The 20,780-nt window shown below is 44.5% G+C and overlaps 1 protein-coding gene and 1 non-coding gene across 2 annotated transcripts in view; both read right to left on the bottom strand.

Moving 5' to 3' along the window:
* Dpy19l3 (dpy-19 like C-mannosyltransferase 3) overlaps positions 1-20,780 on the bottom strand; it is a 72,671-nt gene that overhangs the window by 41,403 nt on the left and 10,488 nt on the right. Inside the window, exons 4-6 of the mRNA XM_031386217.1 lie at positions 5,096-5,186; positions 1,876-1,997; positions 2-63 (exon numbers count right to left, since the gene is read on the bottom strand). Of these exons, the coding sequence (XP_031242077.1) occupies positions 2-63; positions 1,876-1,997; positions 5,096-5,186 (275 nt within the window). The remainder of the gene's footprint in view (position 1; positions 64-1,875; positions 1,998-5,095; positions 5,187-20,780) is intronic.
* On the bottom strand, positions 17,737-17,843 carry LOC116104167. The gene has a single exon (XR_004123708.1). It is a non-coding gene; the product is annotated as a U6 spliceosomal RNA (small nuclear RNA).

Raw genomic sequence — 20,780 nt, forward strand, 5'->3', positions numbered from 1 at the left:
GACATAGACTGCTTGGAGCCCAAAAAGAGTGTAGATATAAAAATAAACAGGTTCTAGATATTTCTGTAAAAGACAACAATAGAAACTGTTCATCGGGGCTGGGGACAGAGCCCAGTGGCAGACTATGTGCCTAGTATCTTTAGCTACTCTTCTCTTGCTGTGAAGAGACATTGTGACCAATAGAAGAAAGAGTTTATTGGGGGCTCACAGTCTCAGAAGGTGAGTTTATGACCATCATGGCGGGAGGACAGAAGGCAGTCTAGAGATGGACCTGTGAGCTCACAACCACAAACAGGAGGCAGAGACAGAGCTAACTGGGAATGGTCTTGGCTTTTGAAACCTTAAGCCTAGCTCCATCCAACACATACCTACCCAAAAAGGGCTTCCCTCCGAACCCTTCCCAAACAGTTCTATCAATGGGGGATCAAGCATTCAAACACATGAGCCTATGGCAGCTATGTTCACTTAAACACCACACCTCAAACACACCAGGCCCTTGGTTCATTCCCCAAGCCCTGAAAGTTTATCACAGACATCCCAACCCTCCTCTTATTGGCATTTAAAAAATATATCCACAGAGAGGACTAAGGAGCTGGCTCAGAGGAGCCTAGAAAACAAACTGGTTCACGTGGTGGAGCCTAGGGAGCTGGCTCACAAAGAAGAGCTAGGAAGCCAATTCACACAGAGGGAACTAGGGAGCCAGCTCACACAGAGGGGCCTAGAGAATGAGTCAGTTCACATGGAGGGGCCTAGGGAGCTGGCTCAGTGCTTGAACGCACATATGGATCTTGCAGGGGACTTAGTTTAGTTCCCAGCACCTATGCGTGGTAGCTCACAACTGCTTGTAACTCCAGTTCCTGGAGACTCTAATGCCTCTGGTCTCTCTATGTACCTACGCTCACATGCACAAACCTCTACCCAGGCACACATACACACATAAACATAATCTAAAACAAAAGAAATCCTTATAGAACATGTCTAGAGAAAGGTAATGTTGAGTGGGCAGCTGGCCCAGCAGTAGGGTCATCACCACTTTCCACCTAGGAGCAAGCAGCTGTCTTTCTTCAAACTAGATGCAGGGAGGCCTCTAGACAAAGCAAGGTCTAACATTTTCTAATTCTGCCTCACTCATTGGAGAAATGCTGATTGTGATCTGATGATTTCATGCATGTGTTTTGAATCATAAAGACAAGTCTTAGAGCCAGATGGTAGAGGGGCACGCCTTTAATCCCAGCACTCAGGAGGCAGAGGCAGGAGGATCTCCATGTGTTGGAGGCCAGTCTGGTCTACAGAGCGAGAGGACAGCCAGGGTTGCACAGAGAAACCCAGTCTTAAAAAATAAAAACAAGGGCAGGGCGGTGGTGGCACATGCCTTTAATCCCAGCACTTGGGAGGCAGAGACAGGGAGATTTCTGAGTTCGAAGCTAGCCTGGTCTACAGAGTGAGTTCCAGGACAGCCGGGGCTATACAGAGAAACCCTGTCTCAAAAAACCAAACCAAACCAAACCAAAACAATAAAAAAAACCCCACCAAGAATAAACAAACAAACAAACAAATGTAAGTCATAGAGAAACAGGATACACATAAAGAAATGGTTACACATTCTCAAATGAAACTATTTTTCAAGCTTCTAGACTGCACACATAATTATGACATAAGCCAGGAAGCTCTACTTGTAAAAATAAAGTAACAATATCTTATAGGATTAAAAACAACAACAACAACAACAAACAAACAAACAAATTCAGTGCCCACAGCGATGTTTCTCTACTGAGGCAGCTGAAATCAGGAGACCTGGAGTGAAATGTTCACTCTGAGTGGCAGTGTGGACCTTCATCAGCCCCTAAGAACTCAAGGACAGAGAACACTGCATACCTGTATGGGGAGAACTCTATATAAAACACTGAGAAAAACTTCTTGGTAAATGTTCATTCGTTGAAGGAGGTTGATCGTCCTCATGGATTCGGTTTTATTGTCATAGATTAAGCCATGGAAGCCTAAGGATATGTGAAGATAAACCAAGAGTGAAAGATTACAACTGTACTTCTCTATTCACCTGGCACGACGCACTGACTCTAGCATTAGGCTGAGAGTGTGGTCAGAACAACTTGGAATAAACTGTAGAGCCAAATAACCAGAAAGGCTGGCTGGTACCGGCTAGAGGAAAACCTGCCACAACACCGGCACATTTAAGAACTTCTGAAAAAAACCCCAAGGGGAGCCGGGTAGTGATGGTGCACGCCTTTAATCCCAGCACTTGGGAGGCAGAGGCAGATGGATTTCTGAGTTCAAGGCCAGCCTGGTCTACAGAGTGAGTTCTAGGACAGCCGGGGCTACACACAGAGAAACTCTGTCTGGAAAAAATAAAAAAAGAATCCCAATGGGGCAGTGCCCAAACCTGACACAGGTGATGGCATGAAATCAAAAAGCTTCTACACAGCAGGCGAAACCACCAGAGTGGACACAAAAGCCTATAGAATTGGAGAAAATCTTTGCTAGCTACAAAAGACAGGTGATGCCAGGCGGTGATGGTGCACACCTTTAATCCCAGCACTTGGGAGGCAGAGGCAGGTGGATTTCCAAGTTCGAGGCCAGCCTGGTCTACAAAGTGAACTCCAGGACAGCCAGGGCTACACAGAGAAACCCTGTCTCAAAAAACAAAAACCAAAAAAAAGACAGGTGATTAATATCTAGACTTTATAAAAAAAAATGCAAAAACAACACCATAAAAATAAAACTGCTAACCAATAAATGGGCTAATGAACTGTTGAACAGTTTGGAAAAGAAAGGACAGAAATGGCTGATAAATATTTTAAAAAGTGTTAACCATCATTAGCCATCAGGGAAATGCAAACTGAAATGACTTGATTTCCCATTTCATGCTGGTCAGAATGGCCATCATCAAGAAAGCAAATGACACTCTCCTGAGAGGCTTTGCCAGTGCCTGACTAATACAGAAGTAGAGGCTCACAGCCATCCATTGGACTGAGTACAGGGTCCCCAGTGAAGGAGCTAGAGAAAGAACCCAAGGAGCTGAAGGGTTTGCAGCCCCTTAGGATGAACAACAATATGAACTAACTAGTACCCTCAGAGCTCCCAGGGACTAAACCACCAACTAAAGAGTATACATGGAGGGACTCATGGCTCCAACAGCATATGTATAGTAGAGGATGGCCTAGTTGGTCATCAATGGGAGGACTGGTCCCTTGGTCCTATGAAGGTTCTATGCCCCAGTGTAGGGGAATGCCAGGGCCAGGAAGTGGGAGAGGGTGGGTTGGTGAGCAGGGGTAGGAGGAGGGAATAGGGTTTTTTTTCAGAGGAGAAACCAGGAAAGGGGAGAACATTTGAAATGTAAATAGAGAAAATATCTAATAATAAATAAATAAATAAACAAGAAAAAGAAAGAAAGAAAGAAAGAAAGCAAATGACAACAAGTGCTGGAGACAATCTGCAGACAGAGCAACGGTTGCCGGCTCCCAGAAGGCATCAGCTCCCAGAACTGGCACCAGGTCCCTGTGGGAGTGTAAACAGGGACAGCAGCTGTGGAGGCTTCTCAAAAAATTAGAAATGACCATTAAGAGTCAGAATGCCCCCTTCCCCTGAGAAACTACTGGCAATAATGTTTGCTGGGGCAGGGGCCTGATTCTCTTCAATAGTATAATCACTGCTAAGTTGCCAGGCTCCAGTAAACACCCAAAAATGACTATACTGGCAACTGTGCCTGAACTCAGTGGGTCTCAAAGAAAATGAAAAAAACAAAACCAAAACTAAAACCAAAAACAAACTAACGAAAAAAAAATGACATGAAAGTAGGTGGGAACTTGCTGGGAAGGAAGCAAGGCTTAACTGATGCAGGGGAATGACAGTGGGTAATGGAGACGGTGAAAGTGACCAAAAGCATTATGTACACACGTAGAATTTGCCAAAGAATTTCTTAAAAGATCATTTCTTCTTCAAAACTACTCTCATAGGGCCACCTGGCCTGGGCCAACCTGTCAATGACATTAGAGCTGTTTTTGCCATGTGGCAGGGGCTCACAGGCTGGGATTTACAGAAACAAATCTACCCTGTGTCATGCCCACAGACGGCTCCAGAGAGGAAGAGCTGCCTCACATCATGGAACAGGCTCTCACCAGAACATACTTCCAACACAGGTACATTCTGAGGAACTCTTGAGACCCTGACCTGGGCTTATGGCAGCAGCGAGGGAGCAGAGACCCAGCACCATGATGCCACCCCTCCCCTCAGCATCCTGAGATTAAATTTTCAGGGACCCTGACTCCTGCCAAACCAGATATTGTGGCTTTGATGCTGAAAAAAAATTTCAGAATTAGCCAGTATGCTGAAGGCAGAGTCAGAGGCTAAATTAAAACTGTTAAGATAAACTCTCAAGAAGAGAGGGCCAGCACACACAAGAAATGCTAGCTCACCGCATCTCAGGTGTCCCATGGTGACTGTGTGGACAGTACTGGAAGCGGTGGGAATTTCATTGCTTGAGTTTCTTGGGACACTACCTGTCTCCTTCGCCCCTGGTCGCCTCTTTGAAAATTGAGAAGACACATACCTTGAATGCAATTTCAATCTGATAAAATAAAACCAGAAGCTACAGGAGCTTAAGAGATGGCTCAGTGAGTATTGGCTGCTCTTTTAGAGGACCCTGGTTTGATTCCCAGCACTGACATGGCAGCTCACAACCATCTGTAACTCAAGTCTTAGGGAACCCAATACCTTCTTCTGACCTCCACAGGCACCAGGAACACAGATGGTACACAGACATATTGAAGGTGAGACAGTCATACATTTAAAATTATGAGCCAAGTGTGGTGGCCCATTCCTTTATCCCAGCACTCAGGAGGCAGAGGCAGGTGAATCTCTGAACTCAAGGTCAGCCTGGTCTATACCTTGAGTTCCAGAAAAGCCAGGGCCATGTAAAAAGACTGTCTCAAAACAAAACAAACAAACACATATACAAACAAACATGTGTACACACACACACCAAATAACAATGCATCAGGTGTAAAGAGGGGAAGGGGGAGGCTTGAAGGAAACAAGGCAGAGGAATCAGCATGCCCACATCAGTTGCTGTCGGGATTACCTTGCAGGAGGGTCGGAGCCTGCAGCATCTGCTTGTAGTAAGAATAGTACAGTCCACATTCTGTCCTGAATGAGATTTCTCGCTCTACTTCCTGAAACAAAAGTGAGAACTACTGGGTTTACTTGACCTAGTTTTGTTGAAACGCCCACTGTTACTATAGAAACAAGATGCGGAACCACAGAGTTTAAGAGAGAAAGCATACTCTGCACATACCAGAAATCTTGATATAGTGAGGCACGGAGGCTAGTGCCTGAAATGTCACCAGCCAGAGGTTGAGACAAGAAGATCATGAGTTCAAGGCTGACCTGGAAACTATATGGAGAGACCCTGCCTCAAAACAACCAAAAGAAGGCGGACACTGGGGGATGGGCTGGGTCATTATTCTCTCTACTCTTGTAGATGTGTTCTATAAAATGTTTTTAAAAACCTGACAGAACTTGTTTCACTTAAGGGGTATTTCAAAGTCCATGGTTTCACACAACTTATAACTACAAAGAAACCCACAAATCACCAATAGACCCAAGTGATAAAGAATTCTCTGAGCTCTGGCGTTGGAGAGATGGCTCAGCAATAAAGAGACACCATACACATTTTTTTTTCCAAAAGTATAAATGATTTAAAAAGCTAATATCTGCCATTACAGACTCCTTTACTCCAGTGTTCCAAAAGCCAGGCCCCCGAGCTGACGTCACACTGTGTAAAAAGTGGTGTAATATGCACGCTAACACACAGATCCACACTCCACAGACCTCAGGCAGTTGGGATAAGTCAGAAATGCTCACACTTGCTGCCAAGCTGTTAACTCCTCAGCTCAGCTTGACTTTGCTCATTCTTACCTGAATGATTTTCTTTCCAAAGAGTAATAAACATTTTACTAAAAGAACCATTTATGGGCTAGAAAGATGGGTGACCTTACAGTAGACATGGGTTTAGTTCCCAGCATGCACATGGCAACTCACAACCATCTGTTGCTCCAGCCCCAGGGAATGTGATGCCTCCTTCTGGCCTCTGGGGTATTGCATGCACATGGTTCACTTACAAACATGCAGGCATACCATCATATACATAAAATTTAAAACAAACAATGTTTTTAAAAAAGGAAGAACCACTTGGGCTAATTATCTTTAGACCTGAAAATTAATGCATTTCTCCCACCCTTTAAATACTTTTTCTATCCTTTAAAAGCACTATGAATTTGGGCCAGTGAGTGGGCTCAGAAGATAAAGGTGCTTGCTGCCACACCTGACATCCTGAGTTCTAGCCCAAGACCCACGTTGTAGAAATAGAGAACAGACTCATACAAGCTGTCCTCTGACCTCTGTACATCTTTCTTGGCAAATATATGCCACACACACACACACACACACACCCCATGAAAAACTTCTGTAAAATATCAAAACATGAAGAACCCACTCATGTGCTTGTGGAAAAACCACTAATAAAATATTCCTAATAACTAGAGTGTTGCAGCACAAGCTGTTGAGATGGTTGAGCAGGTAGGCTGCAATCAAGCCTGGCAACCTGAGTTCCATCCTGAGCCCACATGGCTGGAGCAGAGAAAAGCGTCCTGCAAGGGGTCCTCTGACACACAGATGTGCTACGATACCACACACCCACACACATGCACACACATAGATGCACATGTATATAACATACACATGCACACACAAGCACGATTTGAAAGAAAGTTTATAAGAATGCCAAAATATCCAGCTATTGACTCCAGGAAACTTTTAGCTGGTCCTGTTTACTCCTACTAGGGCTGTGTGAGGTCAAACTATATACTGAACTTTCTTTCATAGAAAATAAGCATTGACAGGCATTAAAGAAGAGGAGGAGAGAGAGGAAGAGGCATGAAGAAGAAGGGTGTGAAGGAGGAAGGGGAAGGGGGAGAGGAACGAGGGAGAAGGGTATGAGGAAGGAGGGGCAAGGGAGAGAGAAGAATGGGGACAAGGCAGAGGGTCTGCTGGCATGGCAGCTCAAGTCTGTACTTCCATCATCCAGGTGGAGAAGTCCAGCCTGAGCTATATAGTGAGAATTCATCTCAAAATAAAAGTTTTCAAAGGGCTGAAGGTGCTGGGCATGGTGGCACATACATTCAATCCTAGCACTCAGGAGGCAGAGGCAGGCAGATCTCTTGAGTTTGAGGCCAGCCTGGTCTACAGAGGGAGTTCCAGATCAGCCAGGACTACACAGAGAAACCCTGTCTCAAAACCAAATGAAGAACAACAAGGAAGAGTGCTATAGATGCAGCCCAGAAGTACAGCCTGGCCTGCATACAATAGTACAATGGCAAACAAAAACAAGAATCCCAAACAATGGAAAGCCACTAGTTCTAAATCAACCTCAGCATACCCCCTTCATGGAAAGGACTATAGGGGAAAGCGCCCCTTCTCGGCTTTCACGGTAGTACTGATTTATCTTTTACAAGCAGAAAGAGGCAACCTTTCCTAGTGATTACACCAACCTGGCCATCTTTAATCTTTGCAAACACATGATTTACTGCTTTGATAATATAAGACCAAGCTGGTATCCCATGTTTCTGCACCATTCAAATTCCCACCCAGTCAAATAATCTTGGACACTGCCTATTGATGTTAACTAAGCAAATACTAGCTTTTGTCCATGCAAAAATAAATAAATAAATAAAACAAAAATAAGCCCACATTAAGTGTAATTACAGTCCTCTTTCTCCAGCTGTCTTTGAACGTTCACAGCGCTAGCTACTGCCTTCAACAGAGCATCCTAACTCTGAACCTACAGTCACAGTGGGGGAAGCCAGCTTAGTCATTCACATCTTTGGGCTTAATTTCCTATAGGGGTGTAAGGGAAAAAAGGCTTATAAAAGAAGAAGGGCTATTCAAAGTATAAAGAAGGGCTTCCGTGCCCTTCCCCCTCTTTACTATACCCAGAACAGTAAAAACCAAAGAGGGATCTAATTAGTAAAGAACGCATTCAAACATGATTAATTGGTAATCTTGGCACCAGCTGTCTAGAACCAAATGCTATCCTTTATTAGACAGACACTCGCAGGTTTTACATCTGCTTCATGCTAAGAGAACATCTGCCTCGCTCAAACGCTCCCCCAGTTCTACAGCAATTTATACTTTGTCTGGTGGAGCTCGCCAATGAAAACGTACATCAGTGCAAGTTACCCTCTGTAGAGTGCAAAGTGGACCAACACTCCACATTTTAATTTGCATAGGTACTGAGCGGGGAGTAGTATTTGATGGAAGACTAAAAATGTGTTTGAAGATAGTAACAGAAAGAATCAGAAAGACAGATGAACTGCATTCTTGTTCATTTGTGCGCATGTGTGCATATACACTCACACGCACAACCCCTAAGAGCCGGCAGAGGGTGTTGGAGCAATGGAAGCCAGAGTTTGAGGTAGTTATGAGCTGAAAGTATAGGTGCTGGGAACTGAACTCAAGTTCTCTGGAAGAGGAGTAAGTGCTCTTAACCTCTGACCCATCTCTACCCCTGTGAACTGTATTTTTAAAAATCTGCATCCCTAAAAACATTTCAGTAGCAGCTTGGATAGTAATGTAAGTACTAAAAGAGGGGAGTAAGAGAACTGTTCACAGTTGATTTGTACCCCTGAGGGCACGCAAGCGTGATGCTGGCAATGCCTAAAAGGTTGTCAGGCCCTTTGAGAACTATGGCACTCAACTCAGGAACACAGCAAGTTCATTTCTAAAAATCTCACATCAATAACTTTTGTTGATAAAAACTGTTCCCTCCCATCTCCTGATAATTAGGCTGCTGGGAATGAAGAAGCCAACGACCCATTAACTCTCTGAAATGCTGTTTCAGAGTTAACAAATCATCTCACCAAGAATCAGGGAGTTCACGGGAAGACAGCTGTGCAGAGCCCCGCACTGGGAACCATGCCCTTGGCAAACATATTTACGGCACGTACATGGTTTATTGTCTGGTTAAATTCCCATCCATCTGTTAGCATGGAAGGATTCCTGCCCTCAAGTTGACTAAAGCTGTGACACGTGACAGCTGACAAGCAGGCTGGTGAGAAGGTTAAGTCTTGCAGGCTCTACCAGCTCCACTGGGCCTGCCCAGAAGCCACCAGCAGCATCTGCGGATTAACCTGATTTATTCCAGAGACACCTTGCTTTGAAGGAGTACGAAAATCCTGCAACATGAAACCTATATGGATGCTGGTGAAACAGAAGCCCAAGAAAAACAGACTAGGAAGATGGTGGGAGAGCCATACATGCTTTGAGCAGGTGGAAACCAGCAGTCCTGGACCCAAAAGAATAAGACCAGTACACAAAGAACAAAGGAAAAGGTTGTGACAGCTCACAACCTAAGTCCAGTTCCAGGGGGAACTAACCCTGTCCTCTGATTTCCACTGTCACCATTTGGTGCATATACACACATGTAGAAAAACACTTCACACACATAAAATAAATCAATCTAAAAAAATTTTTTTTCAAAGTAGCTGGGTGTGGGCATGGAGGCTGAGGCAGATAGATCTCTGTGAGTTCCTGGCCAGACAGGTCTGTATAGTTTGACCCTGTCTCAAAAAAGGATGGAGTGCCAATGCTGGTGAAGTGGTGTCTAGGCAGAGATCTGGAAGTGACTGTGGGCCGAGTGGATACCAGAGGGAAGGGCAATGATACTGAACGTCATAGGAGCACCAGGAAGAACAACCAGGAGGGCGTGGCAGCCTGAGTGCAGATGAGGTACAAGGGAGCAGGTATTACGAGTAGGAGGTGGGTATTGGAGGGCACATCTCCTTGTCCCATAGGTGATACAGGCTCTGGGCCTGTAACTTAAGAGCTTGGAAGGGTGGAGTGTGCAGAGGGGAGTTGGGAGTTTGTTTTTATACTCATTATGTTTGGAAAGCATAGGGGATTTGTATTTTGAGGTCGCACTAGGTAGCCCAGGCTGGCTAGCACTGAACTGATCTTTGTGCTTCTACCTTGTGTCAGGATTACATACATGCACCTCTATACTTGGCTACACATCACATACACACATACTTATATAATACATACACATTCTACATATGGAGATTTTTATTTATGTGTCTCTATGAGTATATGCCACAAAAGTGCAGGTGCCCAGTGTGGCCAGAAGAGGGTGTCAGATCCCAAGGAACTGGAGTTATGGTTGGTTGTGAGCTGCCAACATAGGCACAGGAAATAAAACTCAGGTCCTCCAGAAGAGAACTATGTACTTTTAACCCGCGAGATACCTCTACAGCCCCTTAGCTTTAAAATTTAAAGGTTGTCTTTAAAAGACAAAAAACAAAAAAATGGAACTGCAGAGTTCTGATTGGTCTAACTGGATCACTGGGTAAAATAAGCCAGGCTCAGAAAGATCAACAGTACACGCATTCCCTCCCATGAAGATCTAGATGTAAAACTTACATGAGACAGAGAAGCAGAAGGGTTGGCTCTGCGAGGTAGAGGAAGGGGACCAGAAAGAAGGGGAACAAGACAGGATGGAGACAAATGGAAAAAAAATAAACCAAGTATTTCAATGTTCTCCTCATGGGCAGTGTCTAGCTTTTCAGCAGGAACACTGTAACAAAAGCAGAAGCAGGAAGGAGGTGAGCAGGAACAAGAGGGGTCACGGGAGGTGGACAGACAAGTATAAGGACAGACAGGCTTCACATCTCATAATGAAAGCCACTGTTTATATCCATTTTAAAAATAAGGGAACAAACTGGGCAGTGGTGGTGCACACCTTTAATTCCAGCACTTGGGAGGCAGAGGCAGGCGGATTTCTGAGTTTGAAGCCAGCCTGGTCTACAGAGTGAGTTCCAGGACAGCCAGGGCTACACAGAGAAACCCTGTCTCAAAAAACAAACAAACAAAAAAGGGAACAACAAGGGTCTGCTGTAGTCACACAGGCAGAGAAAAGACATAGTCTTGAGACAGTCATCTTTTTGAACACTGTATGTGCTAAGAAGTGGGATTTGCTGAGGGAGTCCATGGAGGGTCTGAATGAGCAAGAGCCTTCAAAGCCTTCTGGCCTATGCTGGTCAGACATGACGCTTTGAGTTGCAGATATGGGAAACACAAGGGCAGGCCAGGGCTTTGGCCTCTGCACCTGAAACACCCGTTGGACACCAGAAGAAGTTGGACAACTAAGAGGCTGATCCACAGGTCTTCATTTCAGGGGAATCCCTGAGTGGGGTCTTCACTGGAAACCACCATCATATTAACTTTAGAAATGAGAGTGGACACAAGAGACCTGCGGTCTCATTCAAAAAGAGGCTAGAAATGAAGGAGTGAATGGCCTTAGGGGAACCCAAGGGCACAGATGCAGCAGCAGGAGCAACTCCTGAAGAGGAAGGCTGGATAACTTAGCATCTTTGAGATCACTGGGCATTTCATTAAGCACTTTTATGGGGGAAGCAATGCACTTGAGCCTGACTGGAAAGGGTTCCAGAAAGAACCATAAGAGAGGAACAGGGACTACATGTCATTAAAATGAGACAAGAGCTCAAAAGAAAAAAGTGCATATCACATGTGTCCCCCAGAAGGGAGCAAAGGTAAAAGTGCCTACTGCAGAGTGCTGGGTCTCAGCAGAAGTGGAGAAAGCCAGCAGCCCCGGGCCTGTGCATGTGAACCGGCCAGGTGCGGTGTACAGGCTTGTCCTCAAGTCCACTGCTGAGATGATGACTGCAGAGGAGCCAGTGAGGGACGGAGGCACGAGCTAAGTGTGGTGCTACACATGCTACACGCCTGCGATTTCAGTACATCCAGTGTGTATGCAGTCATCTGTGCACACACGGGGCGTGACCAATTCAAAATGCCCAGTGTTCACAGGTCCTGGTTGGAGCCAGTCATCCTTTTTAGCGAGCATACAAACACAAACAAGAGGGTGAGGACAGGAAGGGATCAGTGCAGCAGGGACACCAGCTCTCATGTCAACTGGACAGGCCTTCCACTCCAGCTAGGGCAGGGATATTGGTGACATCACTCAATCCTTTTGAACCTCAACTTCTCCTTCATAAAATAATGTATGGTCGATGAGGGTGAGGTTTCAAGATTCCAGGTTATAATCTATGCATGGTATATATACACATGAGAATAAACATGTTTCCCTAGGAGCAATGGTTTAGTGTTGGCCAGTATTCTCAGCCACTATATGCTAAACAGCAAAAGAAAACCAACTGAAGTTTTGATGTTGGCACTGTGACAGTTTTATAAAATGTGCCCTAGAGTGGTGGTATTATTTTTTTAAAGAATCTTGCCAGGCAGTGGTGGTGCATACCTTTAATCTTAGCACTTGGGAGGCAGAGGCAGGCAGATTTCTGAGTTCAAGGCCAGCCTGGTCTACAGAGTGAGTTCCAGGATAGCCAGGGCTACACAGAGAAACCCTGTTTCGAAATGGAAAGAGAAATAAATAAATAAATAAAAAGAATCTGGGCAACTAAAGCTATAGGTCAAGACTAAAACACCTGCCTAGAATCCCCCAGTGAGGGGCTGGGGCGTGGCTCAGTGGTAGAGCCCCTGCCTAGAATCGCCAGTGAGGGGCTGGGGCGTGGCTCAGTGGTAGAGCCCCTGCCTAGAATCCCCAGTGAGGGGCTGGGGGCGTGGCTCAGTGGTAGAGCCCCTGCCTAGAATCTCCCAGTGAGGGGCTGGGGGCGTGGCTCAGTGGTAGAAACCCTGCCTAGAATCCCTCAGTGAGGGGCTGGGGGTGTGGCTCAGTGGAAGAGCCCCTGCCTAGAATCCTCCAGAGAGGGGTTAGGGTATGGCTAAAAAACAGATCATTTACTTTATATGCAAAGTCCTTAGAAAAACTTGTCATAATCAAAGAAAATTCCTAGTGCCTGATATTTTTAGAGTAATGAATGGTGAAATATTACCCATTAAAACTACAGAATTTGTTTTATGGGGCCACATGTGGCAATTCCTATTTTCCTAGAATAAAGTCCATTTTTTCTTAGACCTCAGATTTGCATAGACATGCCACCTGTGATGTCACAATTGGCTTCTGGTTCTTAGTTTCTGTATTTCTACTCCATTACGTCCATCTTAGTGCGCTGGTGGACGAGGTCACACTGATGGCTGTCATTCTCACCAGGTGTTTTCCTGTTTTCTAGTTATTAATCTACTTTTTAGCTGCATCCGTCCTTTTGGCAGACTGTTTACTTTCCAATTCCATGAAGGAATACTCTATTCATTTCTGGATACTCTCTATCTTATTCTATATTATACTATTTTAAACATTCAACATCCACTTCCTCTGCTTCATGAATTCTCTAAGGAATACTTTCAGGCACGTCTGCAGCAGACAAAGCCCAGGGTTTGATCCTCCAGTTGCAAGTGAAGAGAGTATGATTGGGGGCGGGGGCTAGGGGGTGGAGAGGGGATGGAAACTGAAAAATTACAGATAGGTGGGAGTTTCATATTTAGTTAGCTTAAACTTTTATTTAAAGGAATGGATAAATCAAAGAGAAAACTGTCACATTATCCTGAGGCAGGAACCTGAGCGTTTACTTTACTGGGTGAGTGAAGTCTATTTTTTCTGCAAACAAAACAAACACATACTTGGGAGAGCCAGAGAGATGGCCCAAGAGTCCAGAGCACTTTCTGCTCTTGTAGCTGACCCAGGTTGAGTTTCCAGTACCCTCATCAGCAGGCTCACAACTGCCTGGCACTACAGTTCCAGGGGAATCCAATGCCCTCTTCTGGCCTCTTGGGGCACAGCACTCACATGTGCATGCACATGCACAAACATATACTCATCTACATGCATAATGTAGAAGTAAGCTCCAAAGTTGGATGTGGAAGTACACAACAGTGAGTTTGAGGTCAGCCTGGCCTACATTATAAGTTCCAGGCTACCCAGGAGTAGCGAGACTCTGCTTCACAAAAAAGAAAAGTTTGGATCTATCTAACTTCCTTATGGTTCATGTATTTTGTGTCCTGCTTTTGGGAATGCATATTTGATTGTTTCTCTGTTCTCTCTCTCTCTCCCTCTCCACCCCTCCCCAAGTTTGTGTGTATGTGTGTGTGTCCTGCTTTTAACTTGGGGACTTTTCAGGGTGACTTTCTTAACTACGATGACACAGGACAACGTATTTAACTTTCTGTGTACTATCTATGGATGTTTCGCAATGCATAGTGTGGTCCGAGGACTATGTATGTACTTCTCCTGTACTTTGGGGTAGTTTTCTTCCATGAACACACCTTGGGGCTTTGCATTTTGAGACAGCTTCAGTATGGAGCCTAGGCTGGTCATGAACCCAGATCTCTCAACTCTACTATCTGCACTTCTTAGGAGCTAGAATTACAGGCATGTATGATCACACCATGTATCTATTAATTGATCTATCAGGTTGTTGTTTTTGAGACAGGCTCTTAAATAGTTCAGGCTGGCTTCAAAATCTCAATGTAGTTGAAGATGTCCTTAAACTCTGATCCCAGTGCTGAGATCACAGGTGGGTACCACAACACAGTTTATTGGATATTGGGGATAAACCCAGGGCTTCCTGCATGCTATGCAAGCAACTCTATCAACTGAGACCTGCCCTAGACCAACTTACTAGTTTTGAAATAGACACATATTTATAGATATATTTTGATCTAGCTATAAAAGAGAATCCAGGATTACCTAGGTCTTTTTTTCTCCTTCCCATTCATGTGTTATGTAAGCATATCGTTACTTGGTCATTATATTATACAACCAGACATTACACAGGTAAACTTGTGTTACTTATACCCAATACACTTTATGCTGTGGCATTAGGTATCCTTGGGCCTATAGTAAATAATGTATGTGAGTTCCACTGACAACATTTCTGACATTTTAAAAACTCTATTCTATTCTACTCTTTTTGTTTGGTTTGTTTTTGAGATGCAGTCTAGCTATATAGCCTTGGCTAGTTTGGAATTCACTGTGTAGACCAGGCTGGCCTCTGCTGGCCCGCTTCTGCCACCTAAGTACTGAGATTAAAGGCATGTCATACCATGCCCCCACATTTGTCATTGTTTAAAAATCTGTCCACAGTCTGGGTTAAATATTTCCTATCATTTTTTTAGAAGCTTGAAAAATCATTTACCAGGCTAAGAAGAGTTTATATAATGCCTTCTGTGGTTTGAATAAGAAAGGTCTTCAAGGCTCATATATTTGAATGCTCATCACCAGGGACTGGCATTATTTGAGATTAGAAGGATTAGGAGGAGTAGTCACACTGGAACTAGAGTGGGCTTTCAAAAGCTCACGCCTGGCCTATGTGCGCGCTCTCCCTCTCCCTCTCCCTCTCCCTCTGCCTTCGGATCAGGATGTAGAACTCAGCTGTTGTTCTCAGCCATGCTCCCTGCCATGATAATGGACTAAACCTTTGAAACTGTAAGCTGGGCCCCAGGTAAATGCTTTCTCTTATAAGAGTTGCCTTGGTTGTGGTGTCTCTTCACAGCAACAGAACAGTGACTAAGACAATGCCTTGGTATATGATGAAATGAGTAGGGTGACATGCCAATTGCTTATTCTATAAGCACCATTCAAAAGTAATTAATTTCTTTGTGACAGGCTAATATGTAAGTCTCTTTTGTAGGACTAGATTAGCTTCAAATTCATGATCCTCCTGCCTCTGCCTCTTGAGTACAGGCATTTCAGGTATGTACTATCTCTGAATTTCACATGTGATTATGAGAGTGAGATTAACCTATGATTCTCCTCCTAGGTCATGTGATCTTTATTAAGTCCTGCGACCAATCTCCTCCTCCTTATTGCTCTCTGAAACCGGGGTGGGGGGGCTGGGGGGGGCTGTGTATGCTGTAACATCACTCTGTCGCTTAGCTCTACCCCAGTGCTGTCTTATACTTTCATACTGCTCTACACTTTGTATTCGTCTGTGCATACGATGGCAGTACACATGGGACACTGCATGGGCATAGAGTTCAGTGGACAACTTTGTCAAGTTGGCTCTCTCCTCCCCACTTTTTACATGGATTGGATTCCAGGATCCACACTTAAATTGTCAGGCTATGTCCAAAGTGCTGCCACACATCAGGCCATCTCAGTGGCTCAGAATTGATATGTATGTACAGATACACACATACATGCATGCATACAGGGTTTCATGTATCCTCCGCTGGCCTCAAAACCATAATGTAGCCCATGATGACCTTGAACCTCTCATCCTCCTGCCTCTTCCTCTTAATTGCCTGGATTACAGGTCTGCTCCATCACATCACATTTTTGTGGTGTTACATGCTGCTAATAATTTTGCTGGTTAACTTTCCCTGGGACTAGCTGTGTCCTTTTAGTCTGTATACCCAAATTCCCCTTTATCCTTCAGTTCTCTGGGAAACAGTTCTGCTTCACTTTTTCCCTCCTTTGGCTGGGACACAATGTTACGTGTTTGCTACTTTGTCTTCCCTGGCTCCCTGCCAACATTTGGTTAATTTCACTCAACTGTCTCCATTTACAAAGCTCTCAAACTCCTCCTCCTGTGCTTTCCACAGTCCCATCCGCAGGGTGCTGACTCTGGTTTGGTCCTGTTTTCTCTTCTTTTCTAGATTCTGTAGGATTCTCATGTATCCTTTCCCTTTGTGGCCTTTATAAAAAGGACAGACCTGGGGTAGAGAGATGGTTCAGTAAGTAAGAGTGCTTGCTGCTCATGCAGAGGCTCTGTGTCTACATGATGGCTCACAACTACCAGTAACTCCAGTTCTAGGGGATCTGGTGCCCTCTTTGGCCTCTGAGGACACTGCAGGTGGTGCACACACATATAGGCAGGCAAATGCTCTTACTCACAAACATAAATTTTTTAAAAAGGCTGTGTTTTGAATCTATCTTTTTTCTTTCTCTTCTTTCTTTCTTTCTTTCTTTCTTTCTTTCTTTCTTTTTTTTTTCCCGAGACAAGGTTTCTCTGTGTAGCCCTGGCTGTCCTTTGTAGACTCACTCTGCAGACCAGGCTGGCCTTGAACTCAGAAATCCGCCTGCCTCTGCTTCCCAAGTGCTGGGATTAAAGGTGTGCTCCACCACTGCCCTGCAAAGATTTATTTATTTATTTTATTTTTTATAGTATGCTGTCATTATCTTCAGACACACCAGAAGAGGGCATCAGATCCCATTACAGATGGTTGTAAGCCACCATGTAAGAGGGCATCAGATCCCATTACAGATGGTTGTAGGCCACCATGTGGTTGCTGGGAATTGAACTCAGGACCTCTGGAAGAGCAGTCAGTGTTCTTTACTGCTGAGCCATCTCTCCAGCTGAATCTATCTTTCAAACTAGCAAATACTTTATTTCAGAGGCAGGGTTTCATCATGTAGTTGAGGCTGGCCTTAAACTCTACCCTCCTCCTGCCTTAGCCCCCCGAGTGCTGCGGCTAAAGGCCTGCACCACTGTGCCTGGCTGTTCCTGGGGTATCTGTTCAATTTTCAAGTGTGTGCTATAAGGCTTTCTGGTTTCTTCTCCCCTTTTCTCTTCTGGTATCATTTCACAACCTTCTGCTAGCTCCTTCTGGTAATTAGTCATTCTGAATATGACTGACTAGTTCTTTCTTGAACAGTTCCTTCCAAGAAGGCTTTGGGGGGAGAGATGGAAGACACAGTCAGCAAAAGCTACTTTAAGATAGAGGTTGTTTTTCTTTTTTTCTTTTTTTTTTTTTTCAAATGAATGAAAGTTTATTGAAAATTTAAGCAACCAAAAAAATATGGAACGCTTCACGAATTTGCGTGTCATCCTTGCGCAGGGGCCATGCTAATCTTCTCTGTATCGTTCCAATTTTAGTATATGTGCTGCCGAAGCGAGCACGAGGTTGTTTTTCAAGAGTGACTTCTTAGCCTGCCCTTGTAGTGCATGCCTTTAATACCAGCACTCAGGAAACAGAGACATAGGCAGCGAGAAGTTCTAGGTCAGTGGTCTACATATTGAGTCAAAGGCCATCCAGAGTATCTAGTGAGACCCTAAGAATGATATCTTTAGTTATAGCCTCAGTTTATTGAAAAGTGATTGGCAATGATAGGGTTGTTCAAACTGTGCTACTACTTCCCACATCCTACAAATACTGTCAACCCCTTAGGACTTCTTTCACACTGCTTAACTCCCTTCTGTCACAGAAGCACGTTCAGGAAAACTGCTTTGTGTCTTTGTGCCCATTCCCACAGTCCCCACTAGGACATGGGTGGCTCTGTCTCTCAGGACATGCTGCAGGTCAAGCCTGTCTACACTTGGGAGTGTCACTTGAAGGCTGAGCTAGAAAGCCCTTGTTCAGCACCTTTTACACTCCCCAGCCTTCACGGGATTTGCCTGGAATCTGGCTAACGGTCTTCTTAGATTCCTGAGACACAGAGTCTGGGCACAGTGTGGTAGAGGGTGCTTTCTACATGCAAGCCTTATAAGGAAGAACTGGAGGGAGGATGGGAGAGAGAATCCAGCTCTTTCCATTTCCTTAATTGTTCTGACACAATTTCAAGATGAGGAGCAAGTGACATGTTTTTACTGCCACTTTAAAGTGAGAAGTTAAGTAAGTAATTTTGGGAATTTAATGACACAATTAGAAACAATCCAACATTCCAAAATTGGGACACATTCAAAGAGTGAAGTAAATAGTACACGCACGTCACGTCTGCTCAATTCTATAGGCATACTTGTTTTTACCTAATAAACCCAAGCTTGGTAAAGGCGTGTAACCGTCTGTGTGAGAAGCATGTGATATGATGTCAGATATGGCAAATTATGCATACGATATTGGGTTTGCTAGGTTAAATAAATATGCATGTAGGATGAAAAATAGAAGGGAAATGAAACCCAAGCATGCGCAGACTAGCTAAATGCTCTACCACTAAACCACACTTTCACCTTCAGTACTCAACTGTTTTCCCTCTTTGTGCTGTGCTGTGCTGTGCTGTGCTGTGCTGTGTGTGTGTATGACTGGAGTATTTGCCTGGAGGACTTAGGCAAATACTCTACCCCTGAACTACATCTCTGGCCTATTTTTACTTTGTTTACATTGGGACAGTGTCTCGATAAGTTGACCATGCTGACTTTAAACTTACTCAGTAAATGCTCTGTCTCAGAATCCTGAGTAGCTGGTCTAGCCAGCTCTAAAAACATTTGATAAAAGGTGCACTGAAGCTGGGTGTAGTGGTTCATGCTTTTGATCCCAGCACTCAGGAGGCAGAGACAAGTGGATCTCTGTGAGTTCAAGGCCAGTCTCAACTATACTTCTAGGCCAGCCTGGACTACATAGTAAGACCCTGTCAAAAACACAAAAAGTGTGTGTGTGTGTTCCTAAACATAAGCACAACCTGTTTTATCAATATAATGTATGTATGTTTGTTTGTACGTATATATGTTTGTTTTCAGGGCTAATCGTTTGGTGTTAGATAACCAATTGCTGTGCCCTCCCCTATTTCTAATAACAATTAATGAAAAAAAGAGGCCATCGGTACTAGAGAGATGGCTTAGCGAGTAAGAGCACTGACTATTCTTCCAAAGGTCCTGAGTTCAAATCCCAGCAACCACATGGTGGCTCACTACCATCCGTAATGAGATCTGACGCCCTCTTCCGGAGTGTCTGAAGACAGCTACAGTGTACTTACATATAATAAATGAATAAATCTTTAAAAAAAAAAAAAAAGAGGCCATCAACCTAAGTAGGTCTTTTGGAGGGTTTGAAGGACATGGCATGATATAAACAATGGGCAGCAGTCAGTCTTAAGCACTGTTTCATCTGAAAGTCTGTTTCACCCTCACAGTATAGCATGTATAACAACAACAAATAAAACATAATAAGTGCTCAATCAATGAAAGCATAATGGCGACATAGCCCTCCTTGCTGACAGCTAACATCAAACTGCACTGCCTGTGCCCCACTTGCCAGGACTAAGGATGTCCCCTCAGCCAAACTAAGCTGCTTCTTCTGACCCAGCTCCAGACAGATCCTCCTGGCAGCCGGCTGCTCCACACCCCACCCCCGCCTTCCCTTCCCGAAACCCCATAGGTTCACCCTGCTTCAAACACAAGCTTATTTACTTAGCCCCAGTAATGCCCTGGGCTTGAAGGACAGTGCTGCATGTAAGAATGTGGACTGTGCCCTTTTGGTTTGTTTTGATTATGATAAAGGACAGTAGAAAAAGCACGCTTCATTTAAAGGCCAATTTGAAGCCAAGGTGTTTACAAAGGAAAAAGAAAAAAAAGGTACCAGCACCCTGCAGACACTCAACACAGGATACATGTTTTTAAATCTATAACATCTGGAGCTTCATGGTAAGGAAGATAAACTACAGTGACTGAAGAGGAGCAAATAGAGACTGTAACTCAAAAGCGAGGCCAGGGAAGGGACAAATGCTTAAGCAGACTTTCTATACCGCTGTAAGAAGCCCAGAGAGTCTTCACATCTGCGTTTCAAGGTTCCCACCTTTCAACTTCTAACACTGCAAAGGCATTCCCGAGACTGCGCTGAAGCATACCGTAGCGCATTCAAGGTGAGCCTGGGTTATGCTCAGAGTTCCAATGAAGTGACTGAGGTGACCCTGACTCCAAACTGCGACTGCTCAGGCACTGCTGAGCCCTAGGCATCCCCGAAAGACTATGTCTTCTCTGGTAACACGTTTGGGATTTTTCCATGACCCTGACTGCAGCATAATGTGTAAAGCAACACAACTGGTATGTTCTGCCAAAATAAATGTTACCAGGTAGCCGGGCAGTGGTGGTGCGCACCTTTAATCCCAGCACTTGGGAGGCAGA

This window comes from Mastomys coucha, unplaced genomic scaffold (assembly GCF_008632895.1).
Source record: "Mastomys coucha isolate ucsf_1 unplaced genomic scaffold, UCSF_Mcou_1 pScaffold21, whole genome shotgun sequence".
Taxonomy (NCBI): domain Eukaryota; kingdom Metazoa; phylum Chordata; class Mammalia; order Rodentia; family Muridae; genus Mastomys; species Mastomys coucha.